This window comes from Colius striatus, chromosome W, assembly GCF_028858725.1.
Source record: "Colius striatus isolate bColStr4 chromosome W, bColStr4.1.hap1, whole genome shotgun sequence".
Lineage (NCBI taxonomy): Eukaryota > Metazoa > Chordata > Aves > Coliiformes > Coliidae > Colius > Colius striatus.
Window position 1 is genome coordinate 19617449 of NC_084789.1, and position 22817 is coordinate 19640265.

A 22817-nucleotide genomic window follows, 5' to 3' on the forward strand; every position below is an offset into this window, starting at 1 on the left:
AATTCTCCTTCGATTACTGCATTGCGTATGAGGCCTCTCAACTTCTTAGCCACATCATAGTCATCTTGGCTGGGGGTCTCTGAGCACCTGTGGGGGTGAAACTTTAATCTCTGGTTTAGTTAATTCATTAATCCATTCCAACAGTTGATTAGCTGTTGCTTTTGGCTTTTCCATCAGTTCCTCCAAATGGGCCAAAGTCTGTTTCATATCTTCTCTGTGCCTTATTAATTCTTCCTATAACAATTGTCTTTGTTGATCTTCCCCTTCACTAGATGTTGGGGGTGATGATGGAAGAGGAATACACTCAGGGTTGATGAGCTCAGGGGCAATGGCAGATCCATAGTGTCATGGGCAAAACGTACCTTTTGTTCTCTGCCAGGTACTCCCTCAGGCATAGTAGCAGGATGGGACGGTGCAAGATGATGAAGGGTGGGTGGGAGGGGAGGAGAAACAGTGTGGGCATTCGGCTTCTGAAACGGTGCTCTAGGGGGTTCTGGGGGAGGTGGGCTCATATCCATGCTCTCCTCCTCTAGAGGTGGAGCTGAGGGTATTATGACATTGTCACTTCCAAAGAATCTCTTGGTATTTTCTTCTAGAGGTGGAGCTGGTGGCACTATAAAGTCACCACTTCCAAAGAACCTTTTAGCGTCTACTGGGAACACAGATGGTACAGCATTTTCTGCTTTCATGGCAGCAGCTGTAGCACACTCAGCTTCTAGCTGTTGTAGAATGGATGATACCAGTTTACACAGGCCAATAGCATTATTCAACATGTCTCCTAGATTTTCCCAATGTCCCTTTTCATATACTTCCTTTGGGAAAGCAAAGAAACCTATCTCCTGTCCCCATTTTACAAGTCTTAACAAATCCTTTCATAGTTGAATCCTTTCTCAGCAAGGATATGCTGGAGGGTGTCAATAGGATTTTCCTCTTTGCTCATCATTTTTCCCATTATACTGTAGGCACAGATGTAGCTTGGACCAGCCAGCTTGAATAAAGATGGTAGGGACAAGTTAATGCAGCTGGCATGCTACTTCAGAAACAGGTGCTGCAAGTTAATCAATTGGGCCCTGGGTGATCTCATGGGCCGAAGCAGCATATAAGGAGGTAGCTAGCAAAGGAAGGGTGGCTTTGAGTCAACTCTGGTGGTTGTACTATGTTGTCTGTGTATGTCTCTGCACGTGCATTACTTAGACTCTCTACATCTTCGAGTGAATATTCCTTGCACCACTACAACATTATACCAGTTTGCTGGTCCAAGTCACATTTTTGGGGGGAGATGCAACCTAATTCCTGTCTCCATCTTACAAGTCTTAAGAAATCCTCTCTTTCATAGTTGAATCCTTTCTCAGCAAGGATATGCTGGAAGGTGTCAATAGGATTTTCCTCTTTGCTCATCATTTTTCCCATTATACCGGTTTGCTCGGGTCACTTGCCTTTTCAAGCAGGAATCCAGATGATTTTCTGCCGAGGGTTCTTAATCCAACCAATTCGGCATATCACATCAGGGTCACCAAATGTTGTAGTGGTGCAAGCAATATTCTTTCAAAGATGTAGAGAATCTAGGTAATACACATACAGAGACAACAAAGTACAACCAACAGAGCTGACTCAAAGCCACCCTTCCTTTGCTGGCTACTTCCTTATATGCTGCTTCTGCCCATGTGCTCACCCAGGGCCCAATTGATTAACTTGCAGCACCTGTTTCTGATAATTGGAAGTAGCTTGCCAGCTGCATTAACTTGTCCCTACCATCTTTATTCAAGCTGGCTGGTCCAAGCCACCTTTGTCCCTAGAAGGAAGTCAAGGTGTGCTTTGCTCTGAATAGTTGCAAAGTACCATTTTCTGCAGCAGGTTGGCTGGGAAGCCTTTGAACCCATAATTTGCAGGCACATTTAATTACAAGGCTCTGGAGGCAGCTGGTATTAAAGCTTGGTCATAGTTACAGGGCAGCTTCCCCCCAAGCACTGAGCCTCTTGGGCATTTTACTCAGGCTGAGGACAGCCACCTGCACAAAGCTTCTACACAGAAAGCCCCATGTGAAGATGAGCAGACAAAGAGCCGGGGCGAGGTGAGAAGCAGGAAGAAAGGGCAGAAACAGTGTGAGGAGAGTTCTCAGAACCAAACCCCACCACAGTAGAGCTAAAGCCTCAGCCTGGGAACCAGTGTGCAGCCCTGGGGCAGGGGAAAAACAAAGCAAGGGGACAAGCTGTGACACCACTTCACATTTCCCAGGAAACTGAGCTTCATTTTCAGAAGCACTGATAGCTACGAATGACAGCTCTGCCTGTACATCACATCTCAGCGACACAGGATCCCAAACACGTTGCCATCATCATCTTCTTCGTGTCCAAAGGATTCCAGAGCAAGATCTGAGCACAGGCAACTCTTGTATCCCTCATTTTTTCAGAGTCAGAAGGAGCATCACTGCTCAAGGCACAAGCAGCAGTCAAACGCAGCTCCTCAGGCCTCTTGCCAGAATGTCAACACAAAAACAAGGACACGTTGGTGCTGCTCCCCCTCTTCTGCCAGCTCTGTGCCCAGAGGGACCATGGGGTCAGACTGGTACCCAGCCAGAGGCCTCTGCTGCCAGCAGCATCCCCAGAAGCCCTGTGGCTCTTACCTTGGTAGTGCTCCATCCTGGTGTGATGGGCGATGCCCTGGGACCGAAAGCTGAGGCTCAGGATGTAACGGGGGTCAGAACTGTCTCGGACCAGAAAGGACCCATCTGGCTTCCCCTTCAGCTTCATCTCTGCATCCTCCCAGTTCATCGGCCCCCAGTACCAACCACACTAGGAAAAGAGACAGCCAGGACATCAGCAGATGCTAGCCAGAAAGATATTATCAGCAACCAAACACAATATAATTGTCTCTTGTCATTCATTAATTCCTTTTAAGTGCCAAAACAGAAGTGCCTGGCTGTATCCACCTGGGAGTACGGGTGGCTGGGACTCATTGCTCCTGGATGAGAGCACACCATCACATCCCTTACCACCCACAAGTGGCAAATGAATAGCTGAGATTATGTCATCCCTTCCATGTACAAACAAATGCTTTTCTGGACTCAAAAATCTCACTGGGAGACAGGCAGAAGGTTGGGTTTTTTCCCCTTGGTTCTATCCTAACCTTATGTTCCCAGCTCTGTAAAAAGGATATTTAGACCCCAAAACCAGAGCCTAGGTTCACAAGCTAGGCTGCTGCCACCAGTCCCATGTTACCTTCTCCAGCTCTCGCAAGCTGGCTGCAAAGCTGCTGGAGTCCGGGCGGTAGAGAGGGCACTGCAGGTGTGTGTGGGGCTGCCCAGGCACCACTTCCATCGCCCGCAGCGGCACAATCTGGGAGAAAGCATCTGCAGAGGGAGAGACAGCCCCAGGCCATGGTCACCCACAGACAGCTCACCCCGAGGATCACAGAATCGCACAGAATGGTGGGGGTTGGAAGGGATCTCTAGAGGTCATTCAGCCCACTCCTCTGCCATGTGCCCCTGTGCCCAGCACTGGATGCAGGGGAGGAGATGGCTCTGGCAGGACTGGAGGGGGAAGATCCAGCTTGTTGCTGTGTGGAGCACATACAGAATCACAGAATGGTAGGGGCTGGAAGGGCCCTGCAGAGCTCATCCAGCCCAACCCCCTGCTAAAGCAGGTTCCCCTCCATAAGGGGGCACAGGAACATGTCCACGTGGGTTTGGAAACCTCCTGAGAAGGAGCCTCCATACCCTTCCTGGGCAGCCTGGGCCAGGGTCCCTCACCTCAACACCAAAAAAGTTTCTCCTTATGTTTAAGTGTTTAACTATTTGTGTTCCAGTTTATGCCCATTACCCCTTGTCCTGTCACTGGAGACAACAGAAAAAAGTGTCATCCCAACCTCCTGACACCCACCCTTTAGGTGTTAATGAGATTCCCCCTCGGCCTTCTCTTCTCCAGGCTGAACAGCCCCACATCCCACAGCCTTTCCTCAGAAGGAAGATGCTCCAGTCCCCTGATCATCTTGGTGGCCCTGCACTGGACTCTCTCCAGCAGTTCCCTGTCCCTCTTGAGCTGGGGAGCCCAGAACTGGACACAGGACTCCAGATGAGGCCTCACCAGGGCAGAGTAGAGGGGGAGGAGAACTTCCCTTGATCTGTTGCCCACACTCTTTTTAATGAGCCGCCCCATCCAAGGCTCACCCACTGTGAGCTCACCCCTAGGATAAGCCACCCTGTTCCCCTCACACAGCTCAAGAGGTCAGGGCAGGAAGAGCAGAGCTGCAGCCATGTAGGGGAGGAAGCTGGGCTGAGTGTGGAAGCACAACATCCTTGTGAAGGACACCATGGGCTCTTCCCAAGCAACTAACTTGGTGATTTCACTTGCTATTTCACCTTATATTCACCTTATGCCAGTTCAGAGGGAGGGCAGGAGAAGTGTCAGGTGGCACAGGCTGGAAGGAATGAACATACATCCTGAAAGAGGGGTAGTTAAAGCCCTCTGGGCTGTGAAGAATACCAAAAGCAAAAGGATGAATGCACAGGCAGCATCCTTGTGTGCTGTTCAGCTGGACTGCACACTGGGCTGGCTGCCAGAGCTGAGGCTCCTGTGCTGAAGCCCCCTCCCACAGCTTTGCTCTGACATTGCTAACACTCACTAACACATTATTAGCCACAGCACAAATCAAACTGAGTTGTGCTTCTGCTGAACCCAGAGGAACCAGGGAAAATGGGAGATGCTGAACCGAGGATAAAGCTGCTGCAATCACAAGCTTCAGCAAAACTATCATGGGCAATGAGAGTCATGCTGCAGGGAAACCAGAGCCCTGGCACAACAGTGTCCTAGCATACGTCCCTGAGCAGGCAACACAAGCAGCACCCTTGCTGTTAAAGCCCCAAGTGCAGTCTTCAAATTTACCACAAAAACCCCCAAAGTCCAGATCACTGAAGGGAAAGCCAGAGCCTTACAGCTAAAGCTAAGCTGACCTGGGGCATGGGGCGGAGGAGGTGGAGGCAGAGGGAACGACTGCAGGGAGGAGCCCATTGGACCCACTAGAACAGATGTAGGCAGCGTCCCACTGATATCATCTAGGAGAGAACAGAGGCAAGAAAGATTCAGAAAACAGTAAAGTGAGTGAACTCTGTGCTGACAACACAGACCAAACAACCTGGTTGTTGCCTGGAGAGGTGCGATGGGAGCCTCCCCACAGCACCTCACTGTCCTCCTCTAGCTTCTGAGCTGCTGCTTCACACCAGCAGAGAGGCTCACACACACATGCGCTCACATGTGCTCCTGAAGTAGGCCGTTCTCTAGCCCAGTAAGCCTTTCACATGCTGCCTGTGGCACAAGATGGGCCTTTACAGATTTCATAGACCCTGCACACAGGATGTAAAGTGCTGCTCGCTGAGGTGATTTCACCCAGCCTGAGCTACTCCTGCTCAGAGGAATCTCCTCCAGAGGAAGATGTAGCAGCCAAGCCAAACTCCTGGTGCAGCAGCCTCTCGAGAAGCCTCCACTTCCACTGTCTAGAGAGCACAGAAAGGACTCGGCCTCACTGGGCCATGGGTAGAAAGGGGAAAAAGTTTCCAAAAGCAGCAGAAACGCTATGAAACAGGCACGTTACCTCCCTCCTCACACTGCTCTACCACCACCCTCCCATCCTAGTTGATCTAACATAAACACCGAAGCTTTCCAATAGGAAAAAAAAAAAAACCCTCTGCCAGGGAAGGGTGAGCAGGCACGTTATGAGGTCAGATGAGGAGACCGTCCTGATGCTCTGCTGCCATCCCTGCAAGGACACGCTCCCAGAGGGACACGCAGCAAAGGATGCTCCCAGGACTAACCTAGCAGGCTGAGGCTTCTTCGTGGTGGAGGTGGTGGAGTCGGAGGGTGAGGGGTGGTCGGTCCTCGCTGAGAGATGTCCACATCCACTAGTGACATCGTTTCACCTGAAGGTTGGGGGAGTAAGACCATTAGTATTGTACCTTCTGCTGGGAGGTGGGGGAGAGGGGAAAGGGCAGTAACCCTGCCTAAGCCCAGCAGCAGGAGGAGGTGAGGAAGGAAGGTACTGCGAAACCTCTTCACATACCAAGCAGAGCCCATCCATGATGCACAGTGCCAGCTCTTTATATAATGCCTGGGAAATGGTTTTGCAAGCCTGTGTGGCACCAGATGGTACAGTAATCTGAGGTAACATACCTATTAATGCCAGTCTGAGTTTGTCTACAAATGCCTTAGATGATCAAACAGAAATACCTTTTATCCCACAAGGCTATGAGGATACCAGCTCTTAAAATTAATAAGAGGGAGCTGGAAAAACTTTTACAATAAATAACTGGAACTCACTGAAGCCAAAAGGCTTTAGATCCAGAATACTGCTTGGAAAAATACTGATGTAAGCTGTCTAACTTGAAGCCAGAAAAGCTTAAAATTAGTCTAAAAAATTACAGGAGAGTGTAGGCACAAATGTGACTTGGACCAGCAAACTGGTATAATGTTGTAGTGGTGCAAGGAATATTCACTCGAAGATGTAGAGAGTCTAAGTAATGCACGTGCAGAGACATACACAGACAACATAGTACAACCACCAGAGTTGACTCAAAGCCACCCTTCCTTTGCTAGCTACCTCCTTATATGCTGCTTCGGCCCATGAGATCACCCAGGGCCCAATTGATTAACTTGCAGCACCTGTTTCTGAAGTAGCATGCCAGCTGCATTAACTTGTCCCTACCATCTTTATTCAAGCTGGCTGGTCCAAGCTACATCTGTGCCTACAGTATAATGGGAAAAATGATGAGCAAAGAGGAAAATCCTATTGACACCCTCCAGCATATCCTTGCTGAGAAAGGATTCAACTATGAAAGGATTTGTTAAGACTTGTAAAATGGGGACAGGAGATAGGTTTCTTTGCTTTCCCAAAGGAAGTATATGAAAAGGGACATTGGGAAAATCTAGGAGACATGTTGAATAATGCTATTGGCCTGTGTAAACTGGTATCATCCATTCTACAACAGCTAGAAGCTGAGTGTGCTACAGCTGCTGCCATGAAAGCAGAAAATGCTGTACCATCTGTGTTCCCAGTAGACGCTAAAAGGTTCTTTGGAAGTGGTGACTTTATAGTGCCACCAGCTCCACCTCTAGAAGAAAATACCAAGAGATTCTTTGGAAGTGACAATGTCATAATACCCTCAGCTCCACCTCTAGAGGAGGAGAGCATGGATATGAGCCCACCTCCCCCAGAACCCCCTAGAGCACCGTTTCAGAAGCCGAATGCCCACACTGTTTCTCCTCCCCTCCCACCCACCCTTCATCATCTTGCACCGTCCCATCCTGCTACTATGCCTGAGGGAGTACCTGGCAGAGAACAAAAGGTACGTTTTGCCCATGACACTATGGATCTGCCATTGCCCCTGAGCTCATCAACCCTGAGTGTATTCCTCTTCCATCATCACCCCCAACATCTAGTGAAGGGGAAGATCAACAAAGACAATTGTTATAGGAAGAATTAATAAGGCACAGAGAAGATATGAAACAGACTTTGGCCCATTTGGAGGAACTGATGGAAAAGCCAAAAGCAACAGCTAATCAACTGTTGGAATGGATTAATGAATTAACTAAACCAGAGATTAAAGTTTCACCCCCACAGGTGCTCAGAGACCCCCAGCCAAGATGACTATGATGTGGCTAAGAAGTTGAGAGGCCTCATACGCAATGCAGTAATCGAAGGAGAATTTATTCCACAAGCCTTTCCAGTAATAGTAGCACAAAGAAAATGACAATGGGCACCTTTGGATTGGAAGTTGGTAAGGGAAGGCCAGAAAGCTGTAATGCAATATGGCTTGTCCAACCCATATGTTCAAACGTTATTGGATCATATTTTCGCCAGCGGATTAATGACTCCATTTGACTGCCGGAAGCTAGCAGAAACCTTCCTGAAGCCCACTCAGGTATTACTATGGGAGTCTGAATGGGAAAAAAGAGTCGATGTGGCAGTAGTAGAAAATATGGACTTGCAACAAGGAGATCCGCGGCGAGTCATCACAGCAGATAAGATGTTAGGAAAAGGACCGTTTGCTGACCCTCAGGTTCAAGCCCGACTGCATGAAGCTATTTTGCAGCAAACACAGACACTGGCTCGTCAAGCGTTTAAGATTGTCCCCGACATGGGAGTGCCAGTTCCCTCATACACAACCATTATACAGAAGCCCAATGAGCCTTTTATGACCTTTTTAGACCGTCTAAGAGCAGCTCTGGATCATATATGAAACATGTCGGCTGAAGTAAAAGCGGAAATGAGATTGTGCTTGGCAGTTGCTAACGCTAACCATGATTGCAAAAAGATCCTGCAGGCTCTCCTGTGGACGGCAACTTTGGTCGACATGATAGAAGCCTGCTCTCGGGTAGGATCATCAGCACATTTAGCTGAAGCCATGGACACAGCATTGAAACCATTAGTTCAACAGCACAAAGGAAATTGGAGGCCAAAATGCTTTAACTGTGGAAAAATAGGACGTGAAAAATCAATGTCAATCCAGACCACTGGTATGGACAAACAGCTCCACCAGACCATCGGGGTCCAACAGCAGATTTAATGGCAATTGTTACAGATGTAATCAGTTTGGCCATAGAGCCACTGAGTGCTGCTCTCGAGTGGCCAGACACGTAACGCCTAAGGGAAACGGGTTAACGAGCGCAAAAAGGGCGAACGCGATGACACAAAAACGCCCTTCAACACCAATGGCTGCCTGAATGGCCTCAGATCAGCCACTGCAGGAAGCGCAGGAGTGGATGTGGAAACAGCAGTAGATGTAACCATCCACAATACAGACATAAGCTTATCCCATCCAATGCTCATGGACCCCTGGGTCATGGTTTAAGTGCTCTGCTTTTAGGATGATCATCATCCTCTTGACAGGGTATTTTTGTGCTCCCCAGTGTTATTGATGTGGATTATGGAATAATGGTTAAAGTTTGGCAGACACCAGTTTATATACCTTTCAACTAGTTCCTTTCAGAGCTAAAGTTCCATTTGCAGGAAGTTGTAAGCGCCGAGACGGTGGTTTTGGATCCACTGGAGTACCTGCGGTAAGACTGGCAATGCCACTTTCGCAGGCCAAGCCCACTCAGACGGTTGTATTCCAACATCCAACTGGGGAACACATGGTTGGGTACAATACGTTACTGGATACGGGAGCAGATGTTACCATTGTTCCATTATCCTATTGGCCAAAAAGCTGGCCTTTAGAGAATTTAGACACCCCTGTTGCCAGAGTAGGAGGCACACAGATGCCAAAAATTAGCAGAGACCTGATTTCGGTATGGATACAGGACGAAGAGAATAGATGTGTACAAATTAGACCCTATGTAATGAACACTTCAGTTTGGCTTTTAGGTAGAGACGCCTTAAGCCAAATGGGCTTTCGTTTGTCAAATGGAAATTTTTAATGGCAGCCATTGATGGGCAACCAATCCTGAAGTTAAACTGGCTTACAGATAAACCAGTTTGGATTGATCAATGGCTGCTGAGCAAAGAAAAGCTTGCCCAGATTAATGAATTAGTAAATGAACAATTAGAATCATAGAATCATAGGGGTTGGAAGGGACCTTTAGAGATCATCTAGTCCAACCCCCCTGCAGAAGCAGGTCAACCTAGATCAGGTCGCATAGGAACATGTCCAGACGGGTCTTGAAGACCTCCAAGGAAGGAGCCTCCACAACCCCTCTGGGCAGCATGGGCCAGGGCTCCGTCACTCTCACGGTGAAATAGTTTTTTCTTATGTTTAAGTGGAACTTTTTGTGTTGTAGCTTCATCCCATCACCCCTTGTCCTGTTACTATCTACTATAGAAAAGAGGGATGTCCCAAGCGCCTGACACGCGCCCTTTAGATTTTTATAAATGTTAATAAGATCACCCCTCAATCTCCTCTTCTCCAGACTAAACAGCCCCAGTTCCCGCAGCCTTTCCTTGTATGAAAGATGTTCTATACCCTTGATCATCATGGTGGCCCTGCGCTGGACTCTCCGCAGCAGTTCCCTGTCCCTCTTGAGCTGAGGAGCCCAGAACTGGACACAGGACTCCAGATGAAGCCTCACCAGGGCAGAGTAGAGGGGGAGAAGAACCTCCTTTGACCTGCTGGTCACACTTTTCTTGATGCATCCCAGAATGCCATTGGCCTTCTTGGCTACGGAGGGCACATTGCTGGCTCATATTTAGTTTATTATCAATCAGGACTCCCAGGTCTCTCTCTGCAGAGCTGCTCTTCAGCAGTTCGACCCCCAGCCTGTCCTGGTGCATGGGGTTGTTCCTTCCCAGATGAAGGACTCTGCACTTGTCCTTGTTGAACCTCATGAGCTTCCTCTCTGCCCAATTCTCAAGCCAGTCGAGATCCCGCTGAATGGCAGCACAGCCTTCTGGGGAATCAGCCAGTCCTCCCAGTTTGGTGTCATCAGGGAACTTGCTGAGGGTACTCTCTGTCCCCTCATCCAGGTGGTTGATGAACATGTTGAACAAGACTGGCCCCAGAATCGATCCCTGTGGAACTCCACTGGCCACAGGCCTCCAACTCAAGTCTGTGCCATTGATCACCACCCTCTGGGCTCTGTCATTCAGCCAGCTCTCGATCCACCTCACTGTCCACTCATCCAAGCCACAATGTCTGAGTTTTCTGATGAGGATGTTGTGGGAGACAGTGTCAAAAGCCTTGCTGAAGTCGTAGATCTTTGAAGAGGCCAAAGTCGGCTCGCCTGAAATCCAGGGTCACGGTCCTGCTTTGTGTCCTGCCTCTTCCACACAGGATCTTGAACTCTACCATCTCATGGTCACTGCAGCCGAGGTTGCCTCCAACCTTCACATTCCCAACCAGGCCCTCTCTATTCGTCAGTACCAGGTCCAGCAGCACACCCCTCCTTGTTGGTTCCTCGATCATCTGTGACAGGAAGTTGTCGTCAACAATCTCTAGGAACCTCCTGGACTGCGTGTGCGTGGCTGTGTGGCTATCCCAGCAAATATCAGGGTGGTTGAAGTCCCCCATGAGGACCGGGGACTGTGATCGTGAAGCAGCTCCCAGCTGTTTGTCGAAGGCCTCATCCACATCCTCCTCCTGATCAGGTGGCCTGTAGCGGACCCCTACAACAATATCACCTGCCTTGCCCTGCCCATTAATTTTTACCCATAAGCACTCTACTCTCTCCTCATCCCCACCCAGGCACAGTTCAGTACACGTTAATTGCTCCCTCAAATAGAGAGCAACTCCACCTCCACGCCTTGTCAGTCTGTCTTTCCTGAACAATACATAACCCTCCATGGCTGTGCTCCAGCCATGGCAGCTGTCCCACCACGTCTCTGTGACCACAATGAGGTCGTAGCCCCTCATCCGCACCCACATCTCCATTTCCTCCTGCTTATTCCCCAGGCTGTGTGCATTGGTGTAGAGGCAGCGCGGGGGCTTACTCAAACACACAGGTTTCCCTGGGCGGGTGCAGGAGGTTCCTCCCCGGTTTGGCTCTTTCTCGGGGTGGTCAGACTTCTGCATCTCAGCACAGTGTGCGGATGAAGGGCACTTATCATTGTGTTCCTTGTCCTTCCCTGTTTCCCAGCTAGCGGGGACAGCTTGTTCTGTTTTGCTTCTTCCCCCACCCCCCAAGTCCCTTAGTTTAAAGCCCTCTTTATTAAATTTGCTAGTCTACTCCCAAATAATCCAGTGCCTTTACGGGAGAGATGAATCCCATCCCGTCTTATGAAGCTGTAGTCCCAAGGAAGGATCCGTTATCAAAGTACCCAAAGCCTTCCCGCCGGCACCAGCCTCTCAGCCAGGAGTTCACTTGGCTGTTTTTTCCATTACAAACTCCTTTATCACCAGTGAACAGGATAGAGGAGAAAATAACCTAGGCCCCTCTACCTTTTACCTGCTCACCCAAGGATTTAAAATCCATCTGAATCCTGGAGATGTCATGCCTCATGACATCCTTCATACCTACATGGAACACAAATAGGAGGCTCCAGGCAGGCAGCACACCTCTCTTGACTCCCTACCTGCTCCACACATGGGTCTCTCAGTGCCCCTTAGCAGCGAGTCACCCACAACAAACACCCGTCGCCTCTTCCTGCGATATCCATTACCTACTGCAGGTGATGAGTTGTTTAGTGGGTTTTCCCCTCTTGGAGCTTGCTCGTTGAAGTCCCTTGTCGCCAGTGCCTCATACTTATTTGTAGTGGGCACTCTAGAAGGAGGGCTTTGAAGATGAGCCTTTGCCTTTCTTTTTTTTTGTAACCAAGGGTCCATGACTTATTGGATTCACTGGAGGCTTGCACCTGATTGTGGAAGCCTCCATCTATCTCCACTTCTTTCCCTCTAATACTACAGAGCCTACTCACAGGTTCCTGCAGCTCTTTCACCAGGCGCTGCAGTTCTTGAACTTGAGGGCACCTATGACACATTTTTGCCTCAGAGGCATAGGTCCCTAAGCAGTCTAAACACTCCCTGCACTCCACCTGGATCGAAGCTTCTCTACTAGCCGGCTCAGTCTGGGTGGATGCATTGACCTTCACCTGGGTTTTGTCCACCTGAGCCTTGGCTTTAGTCCTAAGGCGAGTGCTCACAATTTTGCTAGGTTGAAGCTGGGGCACTTCTCTGATTTCTGCTTCTCTAAAAGGGCCGCAGGGTTGTTCCTTGCTCGCCCTGCCTGCGGGAACTGCCGCGCAAACTGCTGCACCACTCCCTGTTCAGCGCTCCTGGTCGCTCACGCTCCCTGGGGGACGTTTAAATCCCCCGCGGTTGCTGCGGCTCTGCCTCCCGGCAAGACCGTCCCCCTCACAAGAGCTGCCTGGTCCTGGCGGCTCTCCTCGCTTATCCTCCACTCCCCGTGCTCCAGGAACCCCCGGATTACCTCAATCGGCTGCACAGCTGCGAATAAACGAGCCTTGCCTCTGCTTTGTTTACCGCTGTTTAAAATGAAAAAGGTCATATGAAGCTATCCACTAGTCCATGGAATACACCAATTTTTACTATCCCTAAAAAATCAGGGAAATGGCGGCTGTTACATGATTTAAGAGCTGTTAATGCAGTGATGCAGGACATGGGTGCTTTACAGCCAGGATTACCCTCTCCTGCAATGCTTCCAAAAGAATGGCCCCTGTTGGTGATTGACCTAAAGGACTGTTTTTTCCCAATTTCCCTACATGAGGATGACAGTGAGAAGTTTGCTTTTACAGTACCATCGCTTAACAAACAAGAGCCAGCAAAACGATAGCAATGGACTGTTTTACCTCAGGGAATGAAGAACTCGCCAACTATTTGTCAAACTTATGTTGCCTGGGCGCTGGCACCTCTGCGCAAAATATACCCTCGTGTCTTATTTTACCATTATATGGATGATATCCTGATTGCAGGAAAAGACCTGGACCAGCATCGCATTCTACAAGAAGTGAAGCGACAGTTGAGCATCTCTGGGTTGATGATCATGCCAGAGAAGGTACAAATGCACGCCTCTTGGAAATATTTAGGTAATATTATCACCGATGCGCGCATTTACCCTCAGAAGGTGGCAATTAAAACAGAAATTGCTAATTTAACAGACGTTCAAAAGCTAATGGGTGATATCCAATGGGTACGAACCACATGGGGTATCACAAATGAGGATCTTGCGCCACTAGTGCCTTTGTTAAAGGGCTCAGTAGAGGCTGATAGTGCACGGAAACTGTCCCGGCAGCAAATCCAAGCAATAGAAAAGACAGGAAACGAGAGTCAATAACTACAGTCACCGATATGATCCTGACTTGTCAATTAACATTGCTGTGATAAGTCAAAACCAGCATGTAAGGGCAGTCTTGATGCAATGGGACTCAGTAGCAAAAGACCCATTGAGGATCTTGGAGTGGATATTTTTGCCATATAATTGGCAAAAAAAACCCCAATCAGCATGAGACTAGAGGCAATTGCAAAAATAATAGTTAAGGCCAGAAAATGTCTGCTGGAAATAGCAGGGATTGAGGCAGACGTCATTTTCGTTCCTCTCACAGATGAATTCTTGAAGTGGGCACTGCAACAATCTGATGAATTACAGTGGGCCTTATTGTCATGTCCAGGAGCTATAAATAATCATTATCCAGCCCATAAATAGTTTTCTGTTAACTTTCAAATGGAAGACCGGCCGTTGAGATCAGCAGTACCTGTTAAAGGCCTGACTGTATTCACTGATGCAAGTAAGATCCAAGCCAAAGCAGGAGTGGTTTGGTGGGAGAATGAAAAGTGGCAAAGCCTAACTGTTCACTATCCAGGCAGCTCAGTTCAACTGTTGGACTTAATGGCTGTAGTTAGAACTTTCGAGAAATGGCCAGACGTCCCATTAAACATCATCTCTGATTCCCTCTATGTGGTCGATGACGTCACTCGATTAGAGAGAGCGTTGTTGAAAGAAATCTCTAATCAGAATCTGTATCACTTATTTCTGCGGCTCTGGCATCAGATAAATGAACGTCAAACTGCTTACTATATTGGGCATATTCGAAGCCATTCGGGCTTAAAAGATGGCCTATCAGTTGGCAATGAAATTGTTGAAATAGTAGCAGCTCCTTTATTGATACCTATGGGGCCAATAATTGACATATTTTCTCAAGCCTGAAGATCACCAAGGTGCGAAAATGCTGGCAAAGCAGTTTGACCTGACCATATGGGATGCTCAGGGTATCGTTTCCACATGCCCTGCATGCCAGAATCAAATTGGCCTAGGAGTAGGAGTCAATCCCAGGGCTCTGGCATCATTAGGAATATGGCAATTGGATATCACAGTCTGTGCTCCCTTTGGACGATTTAAATGAATACATGTCACCATTGATACCTATTCAGCCATGGTTTGGGCCACAGCCTTAACAAGCGACGGTGCTCAAGATGCCATAAGACATTGGAGGAGTTGCTTTGCAGTCCTTGGTGTTCCATGAGAGAGAAAAATTGATAATGGCTTGGGATATATAGCCAGTAGAACATGTAAGTTTCTGAACTTATGGGGTGTTAAACATACTACTGGAATCCCAGGAAATTCCACCGGTCAAGCCATTATTGAACGTACACATCAAACCTTAAAAGGACTGCTGGAAAAACAAAAAATGGGGGAAGAGGGGGTGAGCCCTCAAGACAGACTAATGAAAGCCCTTTATACAATGAATCATCTCAGAATTGTGGCAAACTGGAATGAAGCACTGGCATTAACACACTTTGCCCAAATGAGTCGGGATTTGGATTTTACTGACAAACCTAAAGTTTGGTATAAGAATCCCACTACTGGAGAGTGGCAAGGACCTGCAGATCTGTTAACGTGGGGAAGAGGCTATGCTTGTGTCATCACAGATCAAGGTCCCCGGTGGATTCCGGCAAAATGGATCAAGCCACATCAACAGAAAGGACTTAATAGCTGTAAGACCAATGGAAAAAACAATCTTGAGGAAAGAACCAAGTGATCCACCCTCAATCCATCACCCTATTAAAATGTAAACCCTGTCAACTGTGGCACCACATATGCCGCTGCAAATTCCTCCAGCAATCAGTATCGCATTAAAAGAATTGAAGAACTTAACAAGACAGCCACTGGAAACTTGAAAGCCAAAATGGTGTGTTTTCTACGGATGAAGAGATACTTCCATCTTACAGATAATGCTCACAGATCAGCATGCTGAAGAAGTTGAAGAAAAGTCTGAAACTACATTCAGGAAACAGAAATATCAGTGGAGTTACAGAGAACTCATCCCTTCCTGCCAGTGTGCGTCCCTCCTAGCAACATATATCAGCTTATGTTTATTTTGAGTTTATGGATTTCTGTATTGTATTGTTCAGCGATGTAGCTGTTATTGGCCTTTTGTTCTAAAGTCATGGGCATGGGTAAAAATATTTATGTTTTCTTCATGTACCTTTAATTTTGAAATGTGTTGCTGAAGGCTGGCTGGTCCAAAAAGAAAAAGGGGGGAATTGTAGGCACAAATGTGATTTGGACCAGCCAGCTTGAATAAAGATGGTAGGGACAAGTTAATGCAGCTGGCAAGCTACTTCCAATTATCAGAAACAGGTGCTTTGAGTTAATCAATTGGGCCCTGGGTGAGCACATGGGTGGAAGCAGCATGTAAGGAAGTAGCTAGCAAAGGAAGGGTGGCTTTGAGTCAACTCTGTTGGTTGTACTATGTTGCCCCTGTATGTCTCTGCATGTGTATTACCTAGCTTCTCTGCGTCTTTGAATGAATATAGCTTGCACCACTACAACACTTTCTTTGTCCTTCCCCCAGGGGTGCTGCCATTGTTGTCTTCCACCTCTGCTAGCAAAGCCTGGCACCATTCCTGATCTTGAACCCCTCTGGAAAGATGCCCCAGCATTAATTCCAGCCTGTCATGAGCCAGTTCCCCTCTCCCTGACTTCTGTGTAAGGATTTTCATCACCGTTTCCATACAGAATTGACAAGAAGCTCTGGCAGCTGGAGATGTGGGGCCACCCATGCAGTGGATACTTTTTCATGCTTGAACTTTGGAGCAAACTTCTTGCTGCTCTTATTTCTTCTTTTGGAGCTTTGATACGTTCATTCTCAGAGCTTTCTTAGCCAGGTGTCCTTCCCGTTCCTCAAGCTGTCCCTCTCACTACACGGATGGAGGTTGGTGCTGCCACCTTCCCCAGAGTAGCACTCCCAGACATGGCACTACATGGAGGGTTTCATTTTTGTATGCAGTGCTGGGGTCTGTGTTGGCAGCCCTCTGCTTCCCCCCAGGCCTGGCTGCCTTGTGCTGAGTGTGTTACACAAGGAATGTTAAAGAGGTAAATGATTTAGCTTCAGGTTTCAGGTAGATGAGAGGAAGAAACTAGAATTTATCTTTTTTTAGGCTGGCAGGAGAGGCTGGTGTTTGTGCTTTTTCCTTGGCATCTACTGGCTGCTTCTGAGGGCAAGTTCAGATCTGAGATTCCCAAGAATTATTACATATTTCTGTGCTTGCTCATCCTGGATGTTTTGCAGGTGCTAACCCAGATCATTGCTCTTAGACTGGTCCATGGCAGAGAGTAGGGTCCACCAGACATAGCTATGGGGAGAGGAAGCGTGATTTAAATGTTGTGGGCTGTCTGTATGCCCTGTATTGCTGGTTGCTGTCCACCCTGTAGAAAGCTGTGGGTGCTGGACACCCTACAGAGCTGCTTCCTCTAGTTTTCCTGTCACAGGTTGGTGCTGCAGAGCCTGTGATGCTGCTGGGGAAGCCTGCTCTGAAATACCTACTGGGTATCTCTGATGTGGATGCCCCTTCTCCTTAGCACAAGGTCTTTACATGGATGCAGAGTGTTTTCAAAGTCAATCTGTTGCCTTTCCAGGTCTGAGTACCAGTGCAGATGAGTGGTGTTTAACATCTCCAGCTGGGATGTGAGCCCAGGTCTGGCTCCTGATGGGCTCAGTCTGAACCAGAGCCCTTGTTTTCCCATCTGGCCAGGCCCAATGTGTGAGGTTCAACAAGGCCAAGTGCTGGGTCCTGCACTTCGGTCAGATCAACCCCAGGCAATGCTCCAGGCTGGGGTACAGGGGCTGGGAAGCTGCTGGAGGGAAAGGGCCTAGGGGTTTGATAGACAGTGGCTGAACATGAGCCAGCAGCGTGCCCAGGTACCCAAGAAGGCCAAGGGCATCCTGGCTTATATCAGCACTGGTGTGACCAGCAGGACTAGGGCAGGGCCCCTATGCTGGGCCCTGGTGAGGCTGCAGCTCGAGTGCTGTGTTCAGTGTTGGGCCCCTCACTGCCAGAGGGACACTGAGGGGCTGGAGTGTGGCCAGAGCCAGGCAACAGAGATGGGGAAGGGGCTGGAGCACAAGTCTGATGGGGAGTAGCTGAGGGAATGGGAGTATTCAGCCTGAAGAAGAGGCTGAGGGGAGAAATGAGCAATCTCTGCAGCTCCCTGACAGGAGGTTGTGGTGAGGTGGGGGTCGGTCTCCTCTCTCCAGTAATGAATGACAGGGCAAGAGGAAATGGGCACAAGTTGCCCCAGGGGAAGTTTAGTTTGGAGCTGAGGTTGTACTATGTTGCCCCTGTATGTCTCTGCATGTGCATTACCTAGCTTCTCTGCGTCTTTGAATGAATATAGCTTGCACCACTACAAGAGAAGAGAAATTACACCATCAATTCAGGATCAAAGCATCAGCCTTAGTACTAGACCGATAGAGAGTCAAAAGGAGAAAGAACTAAATCCCAAAAAGAGACCTACCACAGCCAAGGCTTTCCCCCCCCCAAAAAAAAAAAAATCAGTCTCGTGAGGCTCTGATGAACCATGTTCTCAAGGACAACACAATCTAGCTGCCTTAGATTTCAATTCCTGTGAGCAGGGAACTCCTCTTCTGCTCCAGATACCATGCGCAGTGTCACCCACCCCTTGTAAGCACCCAAGAACACATGACAATATTCACTCAGCTTCTGTCATGGTTTGTGAGGAGCCACTTTTGCTTGGTAACAGGGGCTGCAGTGCAGGCCCAGTGAAGAGTTCTCAGACTTTCCCCTGGCTTTTGGGTTCAGACCCACCTCTGGCCCTGCTGGGCCAATCTGGCGCCTCTGCCAGCACTATTTAAGGATGGGAATTTGAAGTGTGTGAGAGGAGGTGTAAGAGTGGTACAAGATGGAGGTGATCATGCGGACCCCACAGTCAGAGAAGGAGGAAGGAAGGAGGAGCGACAGACCAGAGACCCCTCTGCAACACATGGCAAGAACACAGCTGTGCCCCTGCAACCCATGGAGGGCAATGGCAGGACTGAGAGGCACCAGCAGCTCCAGGTGAATGCACCTGGATGGGCAGGAGACTGTGAGGAGGGGCCATAGCACAGGCCGTGCAGTGCCTGTGGGCCACAGAGACACACATAGGAGGCAAAGAGGAGCTGCAGCCCTTGGGATGAACGCCCGTCAGAGCAGCCCGTGCAGAGGCAAACAGCGGGAGCCATCCAGAATAGACTGACTGAAACCCCCACTCCCTGCCCCTCTGAGCCATTCAGCGGGGGAGGAGATAAAGACACTGGGATCAGGGCTCTGAGCCCGGGAAGAGGGGAGGGGTGGGGAGAAGGTGGTCTTAAAGGGCTGGTTGTGCTCTTCATCATTGTACCACTCTGTGTTGTTTTCTGTTTGTTACGTTTGGGGGTTTTATGGTTATGCTTTAGTTGGTATTGGATTAAATTATTTCCTGTTTTCTTCCCCAAGCTGAGTAGCCTGGTCTGGTTTGTCTGGGACCATAAGCGGCAATTAAACCCTCCCTGCCCTTTGGCAATTCTCAAGTCTTTGGTACTTGAGTCTAATTATGGTCTTTTGTCCCTGGATGGGCTTAAACCAGGACAGCTTCCTTCTGCCTTTAAAGTTCTGCCTATTTATAAGTGATGTTAAGAGGAATATTTAGGGTTAGTAATTATCTGAGGTTCCTTCTCCTTGGGGCACTTCAGGGCATGAGCACACACCCATGCACATAGCCATGCACACAGCCTTTCTCTTTCATTTCCACTCTTTCATACTCTTTCATTTCCATGCCTTGAAAAGCAAGTGGCTGAGCTTCATTCATCTGGTACAAACACGAACCCAACAACAACCAGGAGCTGCAGTGGCAGGCAGTGATGGACTTATGGAGCCTGAGGAGAGGTCAGGAAAGTCAAGAACAACCTCCCCAAAGACCTTTGCTCTCCCCACACACTAACTTGAAAGCAAATCAAGAAATTCATGCAAGGTAGCCCAGACACTGGAGTTCTGTTTCACTTTGGTGGCCCCAGTCTCCAAAAATCCCCTATACAGTGGCCATTAAAGAAAGAGGGACCTCAGCAGTGTAAAACTGGAGAAGTCAACAACAAACCAACACAAGATCCAGATATTCACTCTGGGTGGGGACGTTTCCATGGTCTTCTGCAAAGGGAAGACTCCTGTGAGGGCACTGCAACTATTCCACCAACTGGCAAAAACTGATGTAAGTAATGTTAAAATCAGTTTACAGGATAAGCAAACAATTGATCAAATCAGCTACCCAAATTAAAACAAAACCTTGTCAACTCTAGGTTCTCCTCTGCAGCTTCTTTTAAGGCAGTAGTATGGTTGAGTGGTCTAAGGTGCTGGATTTAGGCTCCAGTCATTTAAATGGCGTGGGTTTGAATCCCACCTCTGCCATGTTGGAGTTGTACCTTGCAAGGAAGGTCAAGGACAACAAGAAGGGCTTTTTCAAATACATTGCAGACAAAACTAATGCTAGAGGCAATGTAGGCCTGCTGTTGAATGAGGCAGGATGCCCTGGTGACAGAGGATATGGAGAAGGCACAGTTACTGAATGACTTCTTTGCCTCTGTCTGTACTGCTGGAGACTGTCCTCAGGAGCCCCAGACTCCAGAGGAAGTCACGTTAAAGGAGGAGTTTTGTTTGGTTGATGAGGATTGGATTAAGGATAATTTGAGCAGCCTGGATGCCCATAAATCCATGGGCCCCGATGTGATGCACACCACAGGTGCTGAGTGAGCTGGCAGAAGACATTACTAAACCGCTCTCCATCATCTTCAGTAAGTCCTGAAAAACAGGAGAGGTGCCTGAGGGCTGGAGGAAAGCAAATGTCGCTCCAGCCTTCAAAAAGGGCAAGAAGGAGGAGCCAGGTAACTATAGACCAGTCAGCCTGACCTCCATCCCTGGAAAGGTGATGGAACAGCTTATCCTGGGTGCTGTTCACCAAAAGTCCATAATTATAAATCCATAACTGAAACCAACCTGTCATTCCCAGGAAAGTACGGAGCTCCTTAACTGTTTGTGGTCTGGGAGTCTGGCAGGTGGCCTCCTTCCATGCTGCTCCCAGGGTCTGTTTGCCAGCTGTGATTTCATATCCTAGATTTGTCAACTTTTGCTGGGCTATTTGAGCTTTCTGTGGAGAAACTTGATAACCACTTAGTCGGAGAAAATTCAATAAACTTACAGTCCACGTTATATTTTGCTCCTGTTTCGGTGGCTACCAGGATGTCATCCACATACTGCAACAGTGCTCCAACCCTAGATGGTCACTCCCATTGCTCTAAGTCTTTAGCCAGCTGGTTGCCAAAGAGAGCTGGGCTGTTTTTAAAGCCTTATAGGAGTACAGTCCATGTAAGTTGTGTCCTTCTCCCTGTCTCTGGATTCTCCCACTCAAAGGCAAACAGCAGTTGACTCTCAGGGCTCAAAGGTAGGCAGAAGAAAGCATCTTTTAAATCCAGTATGGTAAACCAGGACAATTCAGGTTTCAGTTTTGTCAGCAAAGTATATGGGTTGGCCACCACAGGGTATAAATCCTCAGTTATTTTGTTTATGACTCTAAGGTCCTGAACTAATCTGTAATTCCCATCTGGCTTCTTTACTGGTAATATGGGAGTATTGTATTCAGATTCGCATTCTACTAGTAATGCATATTCCAAAAATCATTCTATGATCGGGCAAATCCCTTTTCTATCCTCTAACCTCAAGGGATATTGCCTTACCAGTTTAGTTCCTGGTTTAATTTCAACTGTTATGGGTAAGGCCGTTTTTGCCTTGCCAAGCATTTCAGTGGCCCATACCCCAGGGAATACCTGGTCCTCCACTCCTTCAGTGCTCTCATCTCTTCAGGGGGACTTATCAGGGCTAAACTTAAAAGTTCAATTAACTGCTCACCTCCCACTTTAAGTTCTATTCCATCTTTTCCAAATTTTATTTCTGCTTACATTTTTTTCTAATAACTTGCAGTAAACGGTACTCTAATGGACACCGCATTTTTGTCCAGTCTTACTGCCTCCCATAAAGGCGCCTGGATATGGTCCACTTTTGGCCCCTCTCTTGCCCTTGTGTGGCACGCTATGGGGGTTCCCAGGGCACTACCAACACCCAGGGTACTTTCAGGTCCTGACTCTTCAAAATTATCCTGTGCCCTTACTAGTGGTGGTCTTTCATGGTCTGGTAACCCTTTATTTTGTGCTTTCCGAACCTTCTCAGGATCAACACACCTCTGCCCTATACTATATGCAGAACAGCACCTCTGCAACTTGCCTTTTCCTTCTTTTAGATTTTCTCTTTCTAAGGCCATCACCATAGGGTCTTGCAGTGGGTTAAGACCACAACTCCTTTGATACTCTGGATGGTTTTGAAGGGTGAAGAACAGGTCAGCATATGAATATTCTTCCAACTTCTATTCTCTCCTTAAAAATAATGCCAATTGTAAAAGAGTGTTGTAATTCAGGGTGCCATTTTCTGTCCACCTTTCCTGATAATCTAATCTGTAGAAGGGCCACCACTGATTGCAAAACATTATTAACTTCTTGCTCACTGAACCTCCTGGACCCCCAGCCAATTCCTTCCAGTGTCTCAATATGCATCCTAAGGGGCTTGCTTGGGGAAATTCCTTGCTCAGTTTTGCTCCCATTATACTCCCCTCTGATTCCCTAACTTCCACGTAAACCATTTTTAAACATCTACAAATAGTTTGTCCCTAAGTCCTCAGGGACTTCCCACAAAACCAACAACAACAACAACTCCTGTCCAGGGATTATAAGCACTCAGGGCAATAAAATGTTCTTAGCTTAGCCGAATAACAGCCGAATAACACAACAAAGTCTTGTGGTAACCTAAACACCGAAACCTGATCCATTCCCGCAACCTGCAGAATCCTGACCCCCCCTGTCTGTGGAGCAACACTGCGCCCCTCTGTTTTCAGAGTGATCAGGCTGGACTGTGTAGTTCTATTTGCATGGTGCTTGAAAGCACTTGGTGGCGTGATGGGCTCGCGCACCTAGCCAGCAACCCGAAGGTCAGCGGCTCGAGTCCTCCCCCACCTGCATGTCCCCTCATCTCCACCTTCTCCTCGCTGGTATCTAATGTTTTAGATCTCTACCAAACTCCAGCACTC

General features: G+C 48.2%; 1 protein-coding gene across 1 annotated transcript in view; it reads right to left on the reverse strand.

The window, feature by feature from the left end:
- Positions 1-22817, reverse strand: part of LOC133628646 (suppressor of cytokine signaling 7-like) — a 77288-nt gene that overhangs the window by 27434 nt on the left and 27037 nt on the right. Inside the window, exons 3-6 of the mRNA XM_062017055.1 lie at positions 5807-5911; positions 4949-5050; positions 3219-3349; positions 2624-2792 (exon numbers count right to left, since the gene is read on the reverse strand). Coding sequence (XP_061873039.1) covers positions 2624-2792; positions 3219-3349; positions 4949-5050; positions 5807-5911 — 507 coding nt within the window. The remainder of the gene's footprint in view (positions 1-2623; positions 2793-3218; positions 3350-4948; positions 5051-5806; positions 5912-22817) is intronic.